We start from the raw sequence: 22,613 nt of genomic DNA, 5'->3' as shown, positions 1-22,613 counted from the left end.
TGCATTTTATATAATACCTTTAGGCTAGTTTTTGAAGGTGTCTCCATCATCCCTCCAATTGCAATTTTGTCCCATTAGCTGCTTGTCACTATCCTTGCACTATTTCTATTTCGCTCTTCATCAGCTCTGACACTCTGGTTCCCACCCCCCCCCCCACCCCTGTAAAATTAGTTTAAATCTTCCTTAACAGCTTGCCTGCCAGGATATTGGAGCCTTTTGGGTTCAGGTGTATTCCATCCTTTAGTTTAAATCTTCCTTAACAGCTTGCCTGCCAGGATATTGGAGCCTTTTGGGTTCAGGTGTATTCCATCCTTTAGTTTAAATCTTCCTTAACAGCTTGCCTGCCAGGATATTGGAGCCTTTTGGGTTCAGGTGTATTCCATCCTTTAGTTTAAATCTTCCTTAACAGCTTGCCTGCCAGGATATTGGAGCCTTTTGGGTTCAGGTGTATTCCATCCTTTAGTTTAAATCTTCCTTAACAGCTTGCCTGCCAGGATATTGGAGCCTTTTGGGTTCAGGTGTATTCCATCCTTTCTGTATTCCATCCATGCCTTCCCCAAAGGAGATCCAAGTGGCCCTACCCTCTCCACCAGTTCCTCAGCCATGCCTGATCTCACTATTTTTGCCCTCATTAGCATGAGGCACAGGCAGTAATCCTGAGATCAACCTCCCCCCCCCCCACCACTCCGTTGTTTGAAAGGCTTTCTGTCAGTCTCAGCCCCTCAATGCCTGGTAGCAGAGGGACTCTGAACCGTGATAGTTCCTCACAGCATCCTGCGCCAAGCCTTAGCGTTTAAGAGTCTCTTAAGCACCCCATGTTTCGGCCTACCCCACCACGCCTGGCAGGGCGTTCCAATTTCCGGACACTCATGAATGACTAATGCCCCAATGCCTCCCCTAAACTTTCTTCCTTTCACTTTGTCCAGACGTTCTCTGATTTGTATTCCTGAAAATCATACTGCATAGAAACATGGACCCAACTCGTCCATGCCAACCAAGTTTTCTACATGACCTCATCCCATATGTCTGCTTTTGAACTTGTGGTGGTACACCACCGGCCTACTGCAGGGGGCAGCCTCTGTACCTGCAGGAGTGTAAGGGGACAGGACAACACCTGGCCAGCTGTCAATCAGTCGGCCTGAATGATCAAGTCCCACCCAGTCGGGTGTCAATCACCGTCCGGGATATAAGCCTGCGCTGGCCTCCCGAGGCCTCACTCAGAGTTGCTGCAGCCACAGCCAGTCTGGCTCTGTGGAAGTCTTTGTGGATTAAAGCCTGTTGTACAGTCTTTATCTTCTTTGTCTGATTCTGGCTAACAGTGCACCACAGGCCTAGATTCCCCCGAATCTAAATGCCTTCCGAAATACCTTTTAAACAATTGTACCCTCCTCTGCCACTTCCTCTAGAAGCTTGTTCCACGTACCTTGCGCTCTCATGTGAAAAGTTTGCCACTCAGCTCCCTTACAAATAATTCCCCTCTCAGCTCAAGCCTATAGTCTTAGCAATCCTTCTTGATTGTTTGATTGTGACTGGGAAAAACTGGTAGATGGAGTGAAATGTGAATGTTGTTAATTTTAAGGGAGGAGGAGGAAGAGAATGTGGTTTAAATTGAAGGAAAGGATACAGAATTCTGGTGTACAAAATGTTTGATTGTCTTTGTATCTGACACAAAAGATGTTGCTGTGGAAATGCAGGAAGTGATTACATATCGCAACAGGTAAAGAGGCCATTTAGTCTCCTGGGTCCATGCTGGCTGCTAGCAGAGTAATCTCATTAACTGGGCATGGTTGGCAAAGCGGTTAGCACAACTTTACAGCACAAGCGATCGGGACCAGGGTTCAACTCCCAAGCTCTCTGTAAGGAGTTTGTACATTCTCCCCGTGTCTGCGTGGGTTTTCCCCAGAAGCTCCGGTTTCCTCCCATTGTTCGAAACATACCAGGCGTGGAGGTTAATTGTGTGTAAGTTGAGCAGCACGAACTCGTGGGCCAAAATGGCCTGTTACCGTGCTGTATACCCAAATTTACATTTTAAATTTAACCCCATTCCTTGTCTCCAGGAACATGTTCCATCCAGCACATGACCACCAGTTCCATTCCTTTTAGTCAGACTTAAAAACAAGTGAAACAAGATCACAAGATATAGTAGCAGAAGTGGGCCCATTGGCCCATCAAATCTGCTTCCTCATTCTAATCATGAGCTGATCCATCCTTCAACTCAGCCCCTCTCCCTGTAACCCTTGATACCCTGACTAATCACGTGCCTCTCAATCTCTGCCTTAAATAAACCCAAAAACCTAGCTTGCACAGCTGCCTTTAGCAATGTTCCACAGACTTTAGAGCCCCTAACTAAAGAAAATTTTCCACATCTGTTTAAAATTGACGCCGCTTTATCCTGAAGTTACGCCCTCTTGTCCTAGAATCCCCTCCCATGGGAAACACCCTTGTCACATCTATTCGGTCCAATTCTTTCAGCATTTGAGGACCCCTCATCCTTCTGTATTCCAACAAGTACAGTCCAAGAGCTGATAATCGTTTCTCATGTGCTAACCCTTTCATTCCTAGTATCGTTCCAGTAAATCTTCTCTGAACCCTCTCGAATGCCAGCACATCTTTTCTCAAATAAGCCACCCCAAACTGGACACAGTCCTCCAAGTGAGGTCTCACCAGTGTTTTATAGAATCTCAACATTACATCCCTGCTCTTGAATGCTTTTCCATTTGAAATGTATGCCAACATTGCATTTGCTTTTTTCACCATCGACTCGACCTGGAGGTCAACCTTTAGGGTATCCAGCACGAGGACTCCCAAATCCCCTTGCACCTCGGAATTTTGAACTTTCTCCTTATCTAAATATTGAGCTTTATTTCAAAGGGGATAAGGTATACAAGTGGAGCCCTACAATTGTGCAGGGCACTGAATTGAATCAAATTGGTTGTTTATTTTCACATGCACTGAGATATGCTGAAAAGCCTGGTTTTGCAAGCTATCCAGGAAAGTCGACCCAAATTTCACTGGAGCAGGTAGTGCAATAATGAGCAAAAGAGCAGGCGGCGGTAAGCCAAGAGTGTTGGGTATACTGGTACAAAAACTTAATGCATGATATAGAGGAAAGTACAGCCCAAGGACATTATTTTTAACTAATGACAGACCCATTTAAGACTCTGACACCATTAATTAGTGGGAAGAAAATACATGGAATGGTTTACCAAGAAAAGGATTTCTAAAATGGAGGTTTTGGGCTTTTGCTGTCTGTAAAAATTCTAAGGTGTGATTAACACCATGAAAGTGTACAGATCAATCATTTTTCTGTTTGTTCTTGAGGCCTTACCTGGTACACAGTACACATAAAACATAACAGCACAGTATAAACACTTCGGCCATTGATATTATGCCAAGCTATATATTCCCACCAAAAAAAGCCTATACTCTTTCTACCTCATAACCCTCTATTTTTCTTTCATCCATGTGCTTAAGGGTCTCTTAAAAGCCCCTGATGTTTCAGCCTCCACCATGCTCTCCTGGCAAGCCATTCCCCCACAACTTTCTGTGCAAAACAAAACTTACCCTTAAATTTTCCTCCTTTCACTTGGTAGAGATGTCCCCTGGTATTTGCTATTCCTGCTGTTGGTTCCACAGTTTGTTCTCTCATTGAAGATCATTTGGAGAAGGTTTTTTGGCTTGAGTCTTGGGGTGAAAGGGTTGCCTGATTAGAAAAGGTCGAGCAGATTGGGCTTCTACTCATTGGACTCATTGATCTTAAGAGTGGATGTGCTTGAGTAGATGATTCCCATTGAGAGAGAATCTAAGATCAGGAGCCATATTTCAAAATAAGTAGTCAATCATGTAAGAGAGGTATGAGGAGAAATTTCTTCCCTCAGAGGGGCATGAATCCTTGGAGTTCTTGGTCCTGAAGAAAGAATTATTAAATGTGTCCAATGTTGTGATTGATGAAATTTTGGATAATTTGGAGCCAAGCATTCTGGGGAAAGGGAGGAAAGCACGGTTGAGGTCAAGTTCCTTGAGGCCCATGTTGAATCTTGATTCAAGCTCGAGGCCAATTCTGATGGGACTTCTGACATGTCACTTCACCGAAGGTTTGAATTCCATTTAATAAAAGCGAACTAAATGTGATCTTTGTAAGTAAAGTTTCAATCAAATAGTTTCACCTTTGGAACTGTGGCATAATCTTTGCACCAAGGCATTTATTTCAAGAGAACATGAAAGAGGATATGTAAAGACTTGGTAGAGGGGTAAGTGTTTGAAGTGGTCTACCGAGGAAAGAATTTGTACAAGGGAGGGTGATATAGTTCGGGGCTTTTGGTGTGTCTTGGGATACTAGGCTCTGAGAAGTGGTGTGACAATTTCTCACACCCTTCAAAGTGTGTTTGGTGGTTGTTGTTTCAGTATGCTTCCATGAACCATTGCTGGTAAAAATTGATTGAAAGGCGGGGCTTTAAGTGTGAGTTCTAGCTTCGCCTTGTTTTCAAGTCAGTAGGCAAGTCTCGGGATGTCTTTCTAAGTTGTTGGAAAAGAGTCAGACAAGTCAGCGACTCAAAAGTAATTACAACAATTAACAAGAGCAATAAGGGAGGAAGAGAATCAAAGAGGGAGAAAGAGAGACAGAGTATGAAAGTAAAAATGAGAGAGAAATAAAATGGAGAGAGCGAAATGTGTGTGAGAGAGAGAGAGAGAATAAGAGAGAGGGATGAGAGAGAATGTCTCAAAATTTATCAATCATTCTCAAAAAAAAAGAACCTGATCATGATGATGTTGCTGTTTGTGGGATCTCCCTCTGCATTTATTATTTCCTGAGCGATGATGGTGAACAGCTGTGGGAGAGTGAAAGTGCTTCTCCAGTCCAGGACTCTCTGCATTTACTAAGTTTAAAGGTTGGTGGCTCAGACCCCGGCCTTGCAGTTACTTTCAATGTTTTCCTTTCAGCGTGAAACTGACTTCCATCTTCCTGTTCAGCTTGGATGTAAATTATCCTTTCAAAATCATTTGAAGAAGATCGAGGGGTGGTGACCTGATTGAGATTACTAAAATTCTCGTAATATCTCCACAAATTAAAGGTTAATCTCTTGGAAACTGCTTTGACGATTAATCTGTTTATTAAATGAAAAGCCACTGGAGAGATTAACATTTAAAAATATTTTGTGATTCCTTTTAGTCACATTTGGTGATTCACATTTCACCAAATTAATGCATAGATCTCCTAAATATTTAAACATTGATCTTAACAATTTTTAATACTAAGGTTGCTCTTGTATATAAACCTATACTACCTTGTACTACCTGCTGAGCAGAGATCTTACAGAATTACATTGGGATTGTAATTCAAGGTAAAATGTATTAGACAGGTAGAATGATTCAGAAACATGCTCTTCGGCCTATTGGATTTGTGCTGACATATTAATTCTAATCTTATGTAATGTAGGTCCCATTTTTTAATTCTCCCCACACTTTCATTGATTGCCTCCAGATTCTAATACAGTGTGCCCCACACTAAGGGAAATTTGCAGCAATTATTTCACCTAGCAATGCACACATCATAGGGAACGGGGGAAGGAGTCCATCAGAGGGCATCCATCCTGGCCTGTTCCACCATTCACCAAAGAGCATAGCTGATCAGTTGCTCTGGTTGCAGAATTATGCTCTCTTTATGTTCTACTGTGGCGGCCCGCGCACAGAGACAGGGACCGGCCCACAAAATGGCCGATGAACGCGATGACCGTGCAGACCTGGGGGTGACACTGGCCGTCGTCCCAGGTGACCTCCGCACGACGGGAAGATGGGGCGCTCTGGCGGTATCACCGGCCAACCCGAGGCTGGCACTCTGTTGATACGGGGCCCTGACGTCAGTGCCTGGGGCCCATATAAGCAGAGCTACTAGTTTCATTAAATCAGTCTTCAACTTCAATTGCTCATGTGTGTGTCTTCTTTCCACACTCGCTGTAGCAGGCATGCTACATTATTATAATTTTGAGAGGCAACTTGTGGGTTGGAAACAGGGAAACATGGACAAAGACACTTGCATACTGAGAACACCACCAGAGATGCTGTGTCTGCTATGTCCAGCTGTGAACAGAGCAATGAAATTTGAGTTTATTGTTCCATAAAAGTACTGAAGACAATGAATGTTTGCTCAGAAGGCACCTGTGTAGACAAACAGCCATTTGCTTGTTGGCTGTGTTGTCAAGCCAGAGACTATTTGCCATGAGTCATGCTTTTGGAAAATGAAGTGATTTCTGAAGAAATTAAACTTCAAAAAGACCCAGTAATGATGTCATGTCATGTGATTATTGCACTTCAAGAAAACAAAATGACAGAAGGAGAAGACAACGAAATGAACTGACTCAGTATGTAAAAATAAAAGACAAAAATTTCTTGTTTATTTTTCATTAAAGTGACGACATTGTTTAATGTATCATATAGATTGAACTTTGAATAAATGGGTAGGGGGGTGAGGGAGAGAGTGAAGGGAGGGGGTAAAAAGGGGAGAAAATGACACTATATATTCAAAAGAAAAATGTCTATATATTTTGGTCAGTATGTGTGAAAAATAAAAAAAAGTTTAAAAAAAGAAAACATCTTTAATATGATGAACCAGATTCATCTGAGGTCAGAAATGCAGTAACAGTCTGTAAGAAAGGACTGCTATTGTGTTCTCCTTGTCTAGAAAGGAACACAAGATTCAAAGTGGCTTAGCAAAAGATGGCCACTTTGACTGTGTTTCTTTGTTAAGAGAGAGCTGTGCTACTGTGGCTAATGTAACGGTCATTTTGTCTAAAACCCTTGCCTGGGTTTGTGAAATCATTGTTGAAATCACATTCCGTAATTTCCATGCAAAAGATGGAAATAGTGGAAAAAAATCATTCGTATGAAGAAACATTTCTCTGAAAACAACACTACAAGAATTTGTGGGTTTTGAGATATCTGATGTCTCAATGACATCATGAGCAACAGTTTTAAAAGCTCTACATTTCAACTCAAGATTTCTAAGACTGAACTTTGAATCTGACTTTTCAGAATTGGGCCTGAGCTGTAATGATTTGGGATCTGCCCCCCCCCCACACACTCAAACACACACACACACACACACACACACACACACACACACACACACACACACACACACACACACACCCAGACACACACACCCACCCACACACACCCACCCACCCACCCACACACACACGCCCACCCACACACACACCCACCCACCCACACACACACACACACACACCCACCCACCCACCCACCCACACACACACACACACATACACACACACACACACACATTACCATTGGTGACATCTATCCAGTGCCTGGGAAACCTACTGCATCTCTCAGAAGAAAACAAGAGAGCAGCAATCACTCGGTAGAGTATGAGCTTTGAGCCAGATTTGAGATCCTTGAACACGCTTTTCCTCACTGGAACATTGAATGGTGAACTTCCGCAATGTTGTCTATTGTTGGAGAGAAGTGATTCTTGGGATATGGAAAATTTTTCATGTCTCATGTATAATGAGAGGGGTCCAGTGTCTCTTCATTCCTATCCAGGCGGAACGCCAGATAGGTATTAATCTTTCAGCTTTGGATTCAAGACCAAGAATCTTCAGCCTCTTAGGTTTAATTAGGCACTGATTTATAACTGTTGTGGATGATCACATCGCAGGTCAGCAGAATTATGATTCTTAATCGTAAAATATAAATTAACTTTTATTTTTTGCTGCAATCAGATGTTGCCAACATAGGTAATCAATTGGATTCATATTTCATTCACCAACAAGTTGCAGTTGATCTAAAACTACTTTAAGTGGCACAGATAGTGTAACGGTTGGCCCAATGCTATTAGGGCGCCAGCGACCTGGGGTTCGAATCCCGCGCTGCCTGTAAGGAGCTTGTACCTTCTCCCCATGTCTGTGTGGGTTTGCTCTGATTTCCTCCCACCTTCCAAAAACATACGGGTTTGTAGATTGATTGGTCACGTGTTTGGATGGGGGGGGGAGGGGGAGAGGGCTAGAAGGGCCTGATACTGTGCTGTATCTCTAAAAGAAAAACTGTTTTTGCGGGGAATTGCTCATGGCTCTCACAACGGTCCCTGTGCCCTAATTTCATCTTCCTTGCCTTGTTGATTTAACACAAGATAAAATGAAGCAACCATTAAACTGCCAGCGGCAACCTATTCGGCAAGGTCACTTAGCCATCATTCCTCGTTGCTGGTGAGCTTTCGTGGTGCATTCATATATCAAACCTACTTTGTTGGGAAGCACATTCCATTGGTGTATGGATTTAAGTACCCATTCACGTCCTTGTTTGTTATAGATCAACCATTCTCAACGGGAGCCACAGCACATGGAAAGGAATCACAAAATATTTTTAAATGTTTTTTTTCTGTAGTCAGTAGGGGGAGAAGAACGGAAGGAACCAACTAAACCTGACTGCTTCAGAGGGAAGGGGACCCATAAACTTTGAGCAGAGCCCTAAGTAGGGGGATGGGGGGGGGGGGCCATAGGCAAAAAAAAAGGTTGAGAATAGCTGGTATAAATTGAATTTTTGGAGACAGCACTTGTATTTAATGCAGGTATAATTATATCCTGAATTATCACCGCCGGTCACAACGCAGGTCGGCAGAATTTTTATTCTCATTCCTAATATATAAAGTCACTTTGCATTGCACAGTTTTCCCGGCAGGTTTTACATTCATGCAACCTCACCATCTGTGTTTTGTCATCAAGAAATATTAATTTCCAATGCAATTATTCTTGCCATTTTAATAAAGCACAAAACATTAAATACTTAAAATCTGAGATTATAAACAGAGCATGTTCTTCTTCATGCTCAAATTCTGCTCAAGTTGTCGAGCATTTCCTGCAATTTCCGTTTGTAGCGTGAGCATTTATATCTACTTTGTGGGGCGCTTTTCTCCAAAAGGATTTTGCATTAATCCAGGGGTTGCTGTATGGTAGAAATGCTGCCAATATTCTGATGTGGTCACTTGTTACCTCCTCCGGATTCTTGCTTCTTTTAGCCCTCTTTGCCCACCCAACTTAATTCCCGTTCTGGCCTCTCAGTGATCTGCTCTGCCTTGAAATCTAAAGAGTGCAGAGAAGATTTACTAGGATAATGCCAGGACTTGAGGAACAGGGAAAGGTTAAACAGCTTAGGGCTTTATTCCCTGGTGTGTAGAAGGGGAGATTTGATCGAGGAAAACAGAATTAAATTGAGCAGCACAGTGGGTGAAGTGGTTAGCTCAATGCCTTTACAGCGCCAGATTGGGACTGAAGTTCGAATCCCACGCTGTCTGGAGGCAGTTTATACGTTCTCCCTGTGTCTGCGTGGGTTTTCCCACGGTGCTCTTGTTTCCTCCCACCATTTGAAATGTACCAGGGGTGTAGGTTAATTGGATATAAATAGGGCAGCATGGATTCATGGGCCACAGTAGCCTGTTAACGTGCTGTATGTCTAAAATTTAAGCTAAAAAATTAAAGCAGATATGATGGGATTTGCCCTTCATCGGGATTCCATTGGGGGTTGAGGATGAATTGCTTCCATTCCAGTTACGCAGCTTCTGAGGTGACTTGTTGGCCAGTGCTGGATCCGCAGACTCTTCTCCAGGTGGAACAGGGGGGTTGGACAGGTTGGGTGGGCCAGAGTTTGGGCAGGTAGTGGGCTCCTACTGTTTGGGCTGAACTTCTGCTTTGGCCCATTGTAATGCGATCCTCGATGTTCCTTCTTCACTTTGATTATGATCCAGGGATTCCTAGGAGCCCACTACCTGCATCCGGTGCTCCCCTTGTGGCCTCTTCTACATCAGAGATGCTGAATACAGACTGGGAGATTGCTTCGTTCAGCATCTTAGCTTTGTCTGCTGTAATAATGGGGATCTCCCAGTGGCAACCAATTGCCATGCCAACATGTCCGATTATGGTCTCATGCACTGCCCAACTGAGACCACCTACAAATTGGAGGAACAACACCTCATCTTCTGACTTGGCACTAACATCGACTTCTCCGGTTTCCATTTGATTTTCATTTCGGCCCACGAGCCTGAACTGCCAAATTTACACCCAAATAACCTACACCCCCAGGACGTTTTGAATGGTGAGGGGAAACCGGTGACCTGGGGAGAATATATGAACTCCTTACAGACAGTGCAGGATTCAAACCCTGGTCTCAATTGCTGGCGCTGTAAAGGCATTGTGCTAACCTCTAATCCAACTGGGCCACTACTATCCCCATCTCTCTTTCCCAATCCCTATGTCTCTGTCCTCCAGCTCCCTTGTGTGTGTGTCTCTCTCTCTCTCTCTCTCTCTCTCCCTCTCCTCCTCCCTCCCTTTTCCTCTCCCACTTCCTCTCCCCTTTTCCACCTCCCTGCCAAGCCAGCTCCTTTCCTGAACACTCAGCTTTTCTCTCCTACCTTCCAATCTATGTTCACCCATGGCCTTTTGCCAGTTGGCATGTGTTACTTCCCTTGCCCCTTCTTCCCTCCACCCCCAATCTTTTATTCAGACACCTTGCCATTTTATTCTCATACCTTGAAGAAAGTCTCAGGCCCGAAACATTGTTTATATAATCTTTGCCTCCTATGGGTGCTAGGAGACCTGCTGAGTTTCTCCAGCATTTTTGTGTATTTTCCTCAATCACAGTATCTGCAACTCTCATCCTTCATTCCAATGAAGATATTATAACTTTTGGAGGTGAATTTGTGAGGATCTGTGAAGCTCGACCCTGCCACCTTTGGCATTGCACGAGGATGCTTTGGCAATCTAGTGTTGAACGTGAGAATTATGCAGCGAGTCTATTAAGCAATAGATAGGAAAGGTTTTGTGGGTTTTTTTGGCAGAAATATGTAGGATGGCACAACATCAAGGGCCAAAGGGCCTGCACTGTGCTGTAATGTTCTATAAGTACAGATGCAGTGAACTTCCTGTTGCTGTGGCTACACAGGTGTGTAAAACCTACTTACAAATACTAGGTATCTAATAAACTATCTCAGAACACCACAAGAGAAAACTAAAATCAATATAAAAGGATTAATAAATATTCATAGATGCAGTTCATGCAAAAATACCACTGAAGAAAACTTCCTGAAGGCAAGGTTCCCCTTTGCAGTAAAAAAGTTTGAGGAGAGCATGAGGGCAATGGTGTGGCCTTAGTTGACACCAGTGTGAACGTAGATTAGAGCGGTTGTTAACCCATTGGTTGGCACCATGGCTATACACTACCATGAAACAGATGTAAAATGGAATTAAATTTCTTCAGGCAGCTGCGGGTCAGTTCTGGTGAACGTTCAGCAACCTGAAAACATTCACACTGCATCCTTCACCCCTAGATGCTGCCTGATTTTGTAAATATTTCCACACTCGTTGGAGTACCTGTTTGGTTCCAGGCCACGTTTAGTCCTTCAAACCACGTGTAAAATAAAACACACTTTACATTGTCTCAGTGATGGAGGAAGACTATCTTTAGTCATGTTGAGAGAACATAAAATTTTCTCTGGAAGGAAATGTGTGCTACAAAAATATATTCATGGCACCATTCATTAATTCTCCAGTTTAACCCACTCTCTCCTCCTGCCAGTTCTTTCACTTCCCTAATATTGATTGTCAGTTGAATATTAAATTATTAGGCTTCAGTTCTGTGGCTTCATATCCACCTGCATCAAAGAGGCAGACCCTATTTTATTTAATTTAGCATCTTTGCAGCCAGCAGAGATATGTTCTCCAACCTGTCTTGAGGATGACAGCATCTTATATCAGCTCTTGTCGCAGCCGAACTCCAAGCTCCTTGAGTGAGATTGTCAATTTAATGTCAATTTCTGAGCTATTATGTGCTGCTTTACATTTCCCTGTACCTTCAGATCTTCTGAATGTTTTTTCAACTTATTAGAAGGAGGACAGTGATAATTTATTGACTGGAATAGGTTTGAACTCTGGTTCAATGCACAAATGTGTTATCTACTTTTATTTACCGGGTAATAGCCAATCCCGTGTATAGTTGAAACTACTTTATTTTTGGCCCAAAAATCATGTTTCTCATATGACACATTTAAAAGTCAGTCGCCCTATTTTTCGCCCAGACCGCCCGCCCATCCGAACTCGTGAACCCTTGCCTCGGCTGGCAGCCTTTAGGAGCACTTGATGCCCCGACCACCTGCCATCCAAGCTCCCAATGTCCCGGCCATGGATCCTTGCCTTGACTGCCCGCCCATCTGAGCTCCCAATGCCTTGAACGACACAGGTACTTACCGCGGTCAAAAGTATAGCCCGTGTAAAAGTCAGCCCCACAAATTTGACCCGAAAAATTGGTCCAAAAACTCAACTTTTACACAAGTATTTGTTTTTTTGAGGGATCTGGTCTTTGCAAGGAAAACCAGGATCTTTAATTGTCCTTGAGAAAGTGCTGGTGATCCACCTGAAACAGGGTGGCTTAATGAACCATGGAGTTGGAGTGGAGATCATTTTAATCAGACTGAGAAAGAACAAAGAGAAGATGTACTTGGATGCTACCTGAGTTACAGGGAAAGGTCAAACAGGTTTGGACTTTATTCCCTGGAGTGTAGAGAATGAGAAGAGATTGATGGATGTATACAAATTATGGGGAGTATGGACAGACTGAGTGGAGGTATGCTCTTTCCATTGAAATTAAGGGTGAAAAGAAAAAAAAGTTTAGGGGGGACTTCTTCACACAGAGAGTAGTGGGAGTATAAAGTGAGCTGTCAGCTGAAGTTGTGAATGCGTGCTCAATTTTACCATTTAAGTAAAATTTGGACAGGTACGTGAATGGGAGGGGTATGGAGGGCTAAGGTCTGGTTGCAGGTTATCTCTTTTTTTATCTCTCCATCTCTCTCTTATCTTGGTTTCTCTCTTTTATTCCCTCCCTTTTTCAATCTCTCTTGATTTATCTTTTTTCTCTCTTCTCGTTCTCTCTCTCTCTCTCTCCTTCTCTCTTGTAACTGCCCCTATTAAGCCAGGCCAACTCACCATTTCAGGCAGTCCCTGAGTTCTGTGTCCTTCCTCCACCTTTCCTCGTCCTCCTTCTCTCCTCTTGGTCTAACTTGCACCTCCGTTTCCCAGCTCAGATGCTGCTTGACCTGTTGAAATTTTCCAGAATTTTTTGGTTTCATTTCAGATATCCCAACATCTGCAGGATTTCTTTGAACTTCAGAAGCTCAGTTATTAACTGCTGGAGCAAGCGCATGGCCCAAATCGCTATTCCTGGTTCTATTTCTCCCTTCATACCTGAGTCATAAAGATTCATAACAAAGTATCCTGCAAAAAAAACCTTTTATCCATTCTGAAACATCAAAGAAAAATTAGGCAAATATAGTTGTGATTTGAAGCAGGGCAAAAGTAACTGGTGTTTTCTGATTTATCCTTGGATTGTTGCTGTTTCTATAGTAACAGTGGACGGCAGAGAAGGGACTGAACCTAAAGACAGCGACATGGCCACCATAATTTGTATAGCAAAGTAACAATGGACAGAAACAACAGAATAAAATATGCCAGAGGGGTCTACATCAGGATCGAGGGCTGAATTTTTGAATAAATACTGAAGAATCATGAAATTCGGTGTTTTGTGACAGTATCATTGTGTAAACTTTCATATTATATCCATCCTACGGCATTACTATAAAAAATAACAGTGCACAAAAAGTGAGGCAGTGCCTTTGGTTCATTGACCATTCAGGAATCTGATGGCAGCGGGGGAGAAGCCGTCCTTGTGCCGCTGGGTGCTCGCCTTCAGGCTCCTGTACCTTTTTCCCCCAATGGTAGCAGAGTGAAGAGGGCACGGCCTGGGGACTTTGAGGATAGAAGCTGCTTTTTTAAGACACTTCCCCATGTAGATGTCCTCGATGGGGTGAAGTCTGGGGCCTGTGATGTCGCAGACTGAGTTAACAACCCCCTGGAGTTTATTGTTGCCCTGAGTGTTGGCATCTGCGTACCAGGCAGTGATGCAACCAGCCAGAATGCCCTCCATTATCATTAATAAAATCAAATGTCAAGCAAAGAGTTTGCAAACACTCTGCTTTCCCCACTACGTAGTACTTATTTATACTAATGCTTTCCTTTGAATGTTTTTTTTTAAGTGTGGGGCTCTCGCAGATAGAAGACTCAAAATATGATCTCATTTGTACACAGCGAAGTTCCACAAGGCAGCAACATGATGACAACCATCTGATCTGTTGGGCTAGAGAATGCAGGACAGCAGGGTTGGCGTAGCGGTTAGCACTATGCTATCTCAGCGTTAGTAATTCAGGTTCAAATCCTGGCTAAGGAGTTTGCACATTCTCCATGTCTCTGAGTGGATTTCCATCAGATGCCCTGGTTTCCTCTCACTTTTCAAAAATGTACAGGGTTTGTCGGTTAATTTGGTAATTTTGGCAGCATGGGCTCGTGGGCCAGAAGGACCAGTTGCCCTGCTGTATATCTAATTGTTCCTTTTAAAATTAAAATATGTTGGAAACCAAAGCAAAAGTAAAGAAACTACTGGAGGAATTCAGCAGGCCAGACAACATCAATAGATGGAAATGGAAATGTTGCTTTCCATTTCCCTCCAGTACAGTGGTTCTCAGCCTTTTTCTTTCCACTCACATCCCCCTTTAAGTAATCCCTATGCCGTCAGTGCTCTGTGATTAGTAAGGGATTGCTTAAGGTGGGATGTGGGTGGAAAGAAAAAGTTTGAAAACCACTGTTTTAATCGGACCTCATTGACTCGTTATGTGCACGGTTTCAGAAATCCAAAGGAAATGGGCCGATGACAATTTTTCTCAAATAAAATATTTCAGTAACAATTGGGTCTAGAGCAGTGGTTCTCAACCTTCCCTCCCATTCACCTTAAGCAATCCTTTACTAATCACAGAGCACCGATGGCATAGAGATTACTTAAAGCGGGATGTGAGTGGAAAGAAGGTTGAGAACCTTTGTTTTTTTTTTATATCTCGGAGCAGGCTTCAACAGGGATTTTATCTGAAGCCTGGGGACCTGGCAATTGGAGTCAGGTGATTCAGGCAGTTGGATTTGAAAAGCTCAGATCAGCCGGAAGCTGATTGGGCAATAGAGATCACGTGATCTAGGGAACTTGTGACAGAGGGTGGTATTAATTCACTTCAACTCAACAGTCAAGGGAAATACTATCTTTTTTTCTGACAGGAGTTCGAGGCAGTACGTGCACCAGTGAGTAGGAAATTTACAATGAACTAGTTTTTTCTTCCTACAATCTATTTGGTGTTGTTGATTGAGTGGTAGATGTTGAGCAGAGTCTGTCCAAAGGCATTTACCTCTGATGTTACAACACTCCTGCAGAGTTGCACTGGTAAACTAGTCAAAATGAGGTGCCCTAGAGAAATTCAGTGGGTCACGCAGCAGATACTACAGGAAGTAAAGGGTAACCAACATTCCAGCCCTGAAATCTCTATGAGTAAAAAGTAGGCAGGTGGTGTCTGGGCGCGCTGCAAAACGCTGAATTTTGTGAATTGTTCTTGACAATAAGTTCCGATTCTGGTAGTGTATGAGGCCGTTGACCGACATGTTGGATGTTTTGCTGTAGAAGAAAGTCTTGAACTTGTGATCAAATGTTGACTACCTAAGGCTTTTTTTAAAAGAAATCAAGTGACATAAATGCACTTCCCAACAAACTGCAATGAAAGATTAGAATTCTTGAGGATCCTTGAAAGCTTTTTCATCTCTCCATTAAGATGAAGAGGTCTTATTGTGTTGCAGGATGTCACGTTATTTCCATGTAGAGCTCCTTGATGCAGTGTTTCACGTTGCCTCATGAATGAGCATGGATCGAATCAGTCACACATTTTCTATTCAGGGTGAATGTTGAGTTCAAGTTCTGCACCTGAGTGTTCCCCTCGTCCTCACTGCCACCCAACCAGCCTCTACACATCAAATTCCCTTTTCTGCCTTCGAAAGAGACTGCTCTGTCCGTTCACTCTTCCCTCCCCAGCAATCATCCCCTTGGCACGTAGCCCTCTCACCACAGGAGATGATCTACTTGCACCATTACCTCCTCCCTCACCACCATTTGGGGCCCCAAACTGTCCTTCCAAGTGAAGCTACATTCCACTTGTGAATCTCCAGGGGTCATTCCGTTGCTCCCATTGTGGTCTCCTGTACGTTGGAGAGATTGGGCACACTGGGAGATCGCTTCATTGAGCACCTCCGATCTGTCTGCTGCAATAGCGTGGATCTCTCTGTGGGCCACTAATTTCAATTCCCCATCCCCATCCCCTTGCTGAATGTCTGTCCATGGCCTCGTGCATTGCCAGAATGAGACCCCTCCAACTGGATGGAATTAATATCTTCTCTAGCTTTTCTTAACCCACCCCCCCTTCTTGCCCCTGTCGCCCTTCCACCCAACTCTGGCTCTCCTTCCCTCTTCCCTGTTCCCTCTGTCTCCTTTTACAGAGCCAAAATCACTTCTCACCTTTCCTCTTATCTGATCCAATTAACACCTTTTATTTGTTGGTCTGGACTCTTTCTCCTGTCATTTTTGTCTTTATTCTACGGATACATTCCTGTTTTCTACCTTGAAGAAGGGTTTGGCCCAAAACATCCATAATGTATCTTTACCTCCCATGGATTTTGTGAGACTGGCTGAGTTCCTTCAGCATTTCTGTGTGTGTTTTCACTCCCATCACACCACAGACTTTCATGTTTCACTCTACATTGGAATTCCCTGCGGGTGGTGGAAATTTAAAGCATTTAAAGAGCAGATGAACAACAGATATTTGGAATTGAGGGATGTGGACAAATGGCATCAAAGAGGAGTTGAGAAGGGTATTGTTAATATTAAATGCTGGGTAAGGCTTCAAGGTCCTGATATCCTACTCCAGCACTTATTTTGTGTTCTTGAACTGAATTTCCAGGGTGGAGTGTTAAAGAAGCTTTTTCCAGATGAGATGCGTAAAAACACCAAACTGCTGGAGGAACTTAGCTGGTCTATTCAGATATATCGGTGATGTTTCGAGCCTGAGCCCATCTTCAAAGAAAAGAGCAGAAGCAGGATATATCAGGAAGTCTCAGAATTCAAGCAATGGGGGGGATTCCAGACCAACAAAAGGGGTAAGGGGCTAGGTAGAATTTATCACGCCTGTGCGAAAGGAGGCAGGAAATGGAGAGATAATGGGGGGGGGGGAGGCGTGGGAGTGGGGGAGCTTAACGAAAGCCAGAGAAGTTGATATTAATGCCATTTGGTTGGAGGGTGCCCAGTCAGAAGATGAGGTGTTGTTACTCCAATTCACAGGTGGTGTCAGTCTGGCAGGGCATGAGATCACGGGCAGCCATGTCGACAAGGGAATGGGATGGAGAATTGAAGAGGGCAGTTACTGGGAGATCCACGCTATTGCGGCAGACAGAGCCGAGGTGGTCAAAAAAAGCGATCTGCCAGTCTGCATCCAGCCTCTCCGATGTAGAGGGGACCACGGCGGAAGCAGTAGATGACCCCTGCAGATTCACAAGTGAAATGTTGCTTCACTTGGAAGGACTGTCTGTGGCCCTGAATGGTGGCGAGGGAGGATGTGTGAAGCATGTCCTGAGGAAACAGCTGAGATATTATTTTCAATAAGTATAATTATTAATTACTGCATTATTTTGAGGTAACTAACCTATTGTGTGCGCATTTAGTGTGTGTGCAGGTAGGTGTGTACAGCTTAGAGGGAACAGTGGCGGCAACCTTCTGTTTGGAAATGTTCCCTTTAACGACCACTGCTCACACTAACCATCCGAGACTCTCATTTTACAAAACAATTTGCATTTATTTTTATGGATAAAATAGTTATGTATTGTTTGCCTGTATGAATGTCTGTCTGGTTGTGTGTTGACCGGAGAATGCTGTTTCGTTGTGTTGTACAATCAGATGAGAGTCTCGGGTGGTCAGTGTGAGCAGTTTCTTTTGTGGTTCAGCGATCTCTCTCCTGTGGGAAGAAGCCATTACTCAGCCTGGCTCTGATTACACTTTCCTGATTGGAGCAGCCTGAAGGATGCTGTGTGCAGTGGGTGGGGGGGTGAGGGAGAGATGGTGGTGGTGCAAGGGGTTCTCAATGATTTTGCATGCCCTCGATCGTCGTGGATCACGTCAATGGGGGAGGAGGGAGACTGCATTTATCCTCTCTGCCACTATAATGGTCCTGTGGATTGACCGCCAATCCACGCCTCTGCAGTATCTGCACTGTGATCCAGCAGGTCTGGAAGTAAGAGTACCTTTTTGGGTCTAAATTAGCACATGATCTCTATTCAAAGCATTTGCCAGTCTTCACGATTGACCTTGCATATAATGCAAAGTTATTTGCATGAGACTCTAGAACAGCCATTCTCAACCTTTATTTTGACTATGGTGAGTGGGAGGGAGGGAGTTTCTGCAATGCTAGGGGTTCAGGCAGTGCAGCAGGATGGGAGTAAGGCAGCAGACAATTTTGTGAGCCAAAATGTCCTAGACCTTTAAAGTAAGTCGGTTTCTTCCATACTTCTCTCCTATTGACTACATAAAAAAGTTTTATAATTTCACCCATCTGCCTCTTTCCCCCGTGCATGAGATCACTCATGGTGTACTAATGTGAGTAAACTCTGCCATTCAAATCATTCCTGGGGCTTTACTGATCTGGTGGGCTATCCTCCATGAGATAAGTCAATAGGTGTCTATGCTAAGTTATCTGGAAGTGAATGACGGCTCTCAGAATAGCACAGTAGCTGCCTCTTCATGACAGGAGCACTGAAGCATATCTGTGGGGGAGGCACAATGGAATGTTAATGGCAGCATTGAAGATTTCCATCTATCCATTACATCAATGAAATCCCTTCACCTTTGAGCCCCCAACGGTCACCGTGACCTCTGAGTCCAGGGTGAGAAATAGCACTAGACAGAATTGGACAACTGAATAGATAAAGAAATGGATGTTGGATTGCTTCCTGCACTGAAATTAGTTTCCTCTGCAAATGTATTGATCTTCCAATCAATAAAAGCCTGTCTGAAAAGAAGCTAACAAATTCTACTGTTATTTTTGGTTGGTAGATTTTCCACATGACTTACGACCTGGCGAGTGCAGTGGTGCGGATTGTTAACCTGATTGGAATGATGCTGCTGTTGTGCCATTGGGATGGCTGCCTCCAATTCCTGGTGCCCATGTTGCAAGATTTCCCCGAGGACTGTTGGGTCTCTCTCAACAACATGGTGGTAAGTGGCTCTCACGATTCACAAAATCACGGTCTTAGCTGATCTCTATTAGACCTCTGGGCACATCTGGACAGGAAGGGTTCAGATGTGCAGGCAAATGGGACACATGCAGAATGTTAACTCGGTTGGACTGAGCAACTCGTTCTGTTCCCCAGGGGTCTTTGTACTTTTACCTATACTGATGGGGAGATCAATTGGCCAACAGTAAATGTAAAGTCATGTTAATGCCTCAAGATGATGTTTGTGGACTTGAAATATTGTCTGCTTATGTTTTACTATCAGGATACCCGGCGTTACCCGGGAAATAAAACACTCAGTTGTTGACTACATGGTTGAAACCAAGTACTGTACCCAAAAAACTTCATGGTAATCTAATATATGGGCATGTCTGGAGGCCTGAGCACTGAGACGGGCGTATCACTGCTGTTCTGTTTCCTGCTGCCTGCTCCTTGCATACTTAGAAGCCTCAGCAGTGAGGGGCGAGACTGATGTCCCACTGCTGTCTCTTCCTTTGTCCTTTGTCTGACTCTACGGGCTCGTGAAGTGCTTCTGTCAATGCCGCTTCGCTTTTTTGGGCCCATATTGAACTGGGTTTGGCCGCCTTTTTTTAATTCTGAATGTACATTGATGCACAACACTGGAACTAATGGAAGTGTCCCTGATGCAAGTTCAAACTTTTTGGAACTTTTTAAACCTCCTATGACCTTAAAGGTTAAATTCAATGTGGTCATGACATTCAGAATCAAATGTTACCACAATTATAGTAAACAGTAATACAAGTCAGTGCAAGCTTGTCAAAAAGCACTTTTGAACTTCATATGACCTTAAAGGTCAAATTCAATGTGGTCATGACATTCAGCATCAAATGTTACCCCAACGGGACAAATTCAATGTGGTCATGACATTCAGCATCAAGTGTTACCCCTACGGGACAAATTCAATGTGGTCATGACATTCAGCATCAAATGTTACCCCTATGGAACAAATTCAATGTGGTCATGACATTCAGCATCAAATGTTACCCCTACGGAACAAATTCAATGTGGTCATGACATTCAGCATCAAATGTTACCCCTACAGAACAAACGGACATACCGTAAATATTTGTGGATAATATAAAATCATTTGTACTGAAATTTGAGCTCGGATTCACATTATACACAAGGTTATTATTTTAACAATTTTTTCTGTCAGGTTTAACGGTCAGTAAGGTTATCAGTGGCTGCCTACATTGACGGCAATGCGACTAGGTTGGGTGGGGAGGGAGGGGTAGAGATGGCAGCATGACTCATGTGAGGGGGCAGAGACGGCAGTGTGAATTGGGTGGGCAAGGGGGGAGAGATGACAGCACGACTTGGGTGAGGGGGCAGAGATGGCAGCACGATTTGAGCGGATGAGGGGGGAGAGATGGCAGTGTGATTTGAGCAGACGAGGGAAGAGAGACAGCAGCGCAAATTGGGTGAGGGGAGGTCGTATTGTACATGGGGTAAAATTTTTCTCCTTTTTCCCCTCAAAAATGGGAGGGGTCACATTATACACAAAATGCATCTTACACAAATATTTACGGTTCATGCACAAATTTAGATGAGATGCCTGCTAGCCTATTGGGGTTTTCCAGCATTATAGGTAACACTGGACAATTTTTTTTTACAAAAGGTTTGCTTCATGATAAGAAATTGGGGATTATGATAGGCCACTTCTAGCTGAACACAAAGATAATTTCAGATTTGCTGTATCACTTAGGGAGTTGGAAAAACATTAACTTTTATTAAATTTAGCAAGTTTAATCGCATCATGACGTTCACGCGTTGCGTTAGTTCAACTGACCTAAAAATGTTTTGCTGCTTATTTCCATTTGTACTCGGCATCTGATGCCTCTCAGTCGTCGGCCAGTATTAACGCCTCTTTTCCATGGTCGCAATGTCCTGGTGAAAACTTTCACCAGGTTTGTCACTGACAGCACCAAGACCAGCAGGAAAAAAAATCCAAGAGCGAATGAAGGAAATGAATTTTCAATGACATGTTTGGTAGACTTAAGATATGACAGGAAGTCACAAAATAGGTTATATCTGTGGGGAAAAAAGTATGTGATTAGAAAATTTTAAGTTATTTTCGTGATCAAGCCGCCTAAAATTTATAAAAATTTGGATTTTTGAATTGGTCATATTTGGGGGGAAAAAAGTTTTCCTTTTATTTTAATTAATTTGTCATTGTATTATCATATTATTCAATTGTTTATACTTTAACTATTAAATAAAAGCATTTTAAAAAGTAAGAACATTTTATAAAAAATACACCCAAAAATGTTCAGGAAGCAAAAATCTTCATTGTCCAGTGTTACCAAGATTCTTGTTAACTGGTTGCCCTGAACAAGAGGAGAATCTGATTAAGGGGTGGTTGTGTCCCAGTGCATCTCACAGCCTGTGCTGAAGTCTTCTCAAATGAAGTAGAGTTGTCCAAGCACGACTTTTATCAGATTGTCTAAGTATTAGAAAGTAAAGTGGAGAAAGCTTTCTTCTGAGGAAAGTGTTGAGTTTTCACACTGATGCCATTAGCTGTGCAGGCATTTTGATATGAAGAAAAGGCCCCTGATAACAATCCTGTAATGTTGCCATTGCTCTGGAACTCTTGTGTTTCCTTCTACGATTCTGATAAGAATCCACTTGCCTTCAGTGGATTTAATGGTCACTTCTGGTGACACCCAGCTACTAATTAATGGCTTCAGCCCCTCTGGAGATTAGATACGTCTTCAATGCCTTTGAGTACCTGACAATGCAAAGTCAGTAAAAGTGCTGGCAGGCTGAGATTTTGAAATGCTTGATAAGTTCAGTGATGCACCTGACTGATGTGACGCTCCCAGACGCAAAGCTTTCCTTGGTGTTCCTAGTGAGGGGCCCTGAAAGACATAGCACAGAAACAGGTCCCTCGGCTTGCAATGAGTATCAAGCACCCATTTACATCAATCCCGCATTCCCATCTTCTCGCCCGATATTCCATCACTCGCCCATGCTCCAGGGGAATTTACGGCAGTCTGCTTTCCCTCCAGCCTGCGTGCTTTTGGCATGTGGGAGGTAACCATGGCATGCAGAGGAAACGTGTAAGGTCACGGAGAATGTGAGAGCTCTGCTGGAGGGGTCAGACTCCGTGGGCTGAAGAGCCTGACTCCATGCTGTAGAACACTTTGATTTGAACATAACAAATGGGAGCAGGAGTTGGCCATCCGGCCCATCAAGCCTACTTCACCATTCAATATATTCATGATAATGGGCTCATCTTCACCCACCTGCCTTTTCCCCATATCCCTTAATTCGCTTAATCTGTAGAAATCTATCCAACCTTGTCCTAAATATATTCACTGTGGTCGCCTCCACTGCTTCAATGGGCAGCGAATTCCACAGATTCACCACCCTCTGGGAAAAGCATTTCCT

At 43.5% G+C, this 22,613-nt stretch overlaps 1 protein-coding gene and 1 long non-coding RNA gene across 2 annotated transcripts in view; both read left to right on the top strand.

Moving 5' to 3' along the window:
• The window catches only part of LOC138745186 (potassium/sodium hyperpolarization-activated cyclic nucleotide-gated channel 3-like), a 788,271-nt gene that overhangs the window by 599,112 nt on the left and 166,546 nt on the right, over window positions 1-22,613 (top strand). Inside the window, exon 3 of the mRNA XM_069902244.1 lies at window positions 19,024-19,185. Within this exon, the coding sequence (XP_069758345.1) occupies window positions 19,024-19,185 (162 nt within the window). The remainder of the gene's footprint in view (window positions 1-19,023; window positions 19,186-22,613) is intronic.
• Window positions 9,958-13,573, top strand: LOC138746311 (uncharacterized). The gene is made up of 2 exons (XR_011346856.1): window positions 9,958-10,107; window positions 13,407-13,573. It is a non-coding gene; the product is annotated as an uncharacterized lncRNA (long non-coding RNA).

The sequence above is a fragment of the Narcine bancroftii genome, chromosome 11 (genome assembly GCF_036971445.1).
Source record: "Narcine bancroftii isolate sNarBan1 chromosome 11, sNarBan1.hap1, whole genome shotgun sequence".
Classification (NCBI taxonomy): domain Eukaryota; kingdom Metazoa; phylum Chordata; class Chondrichthyes; order Torpediniformes; family Narcinidae; genus Narcine; species Narcine bancroftii.
This window is presented reverse-complemented; position numbering and strand designations above follow the sequence as displayed.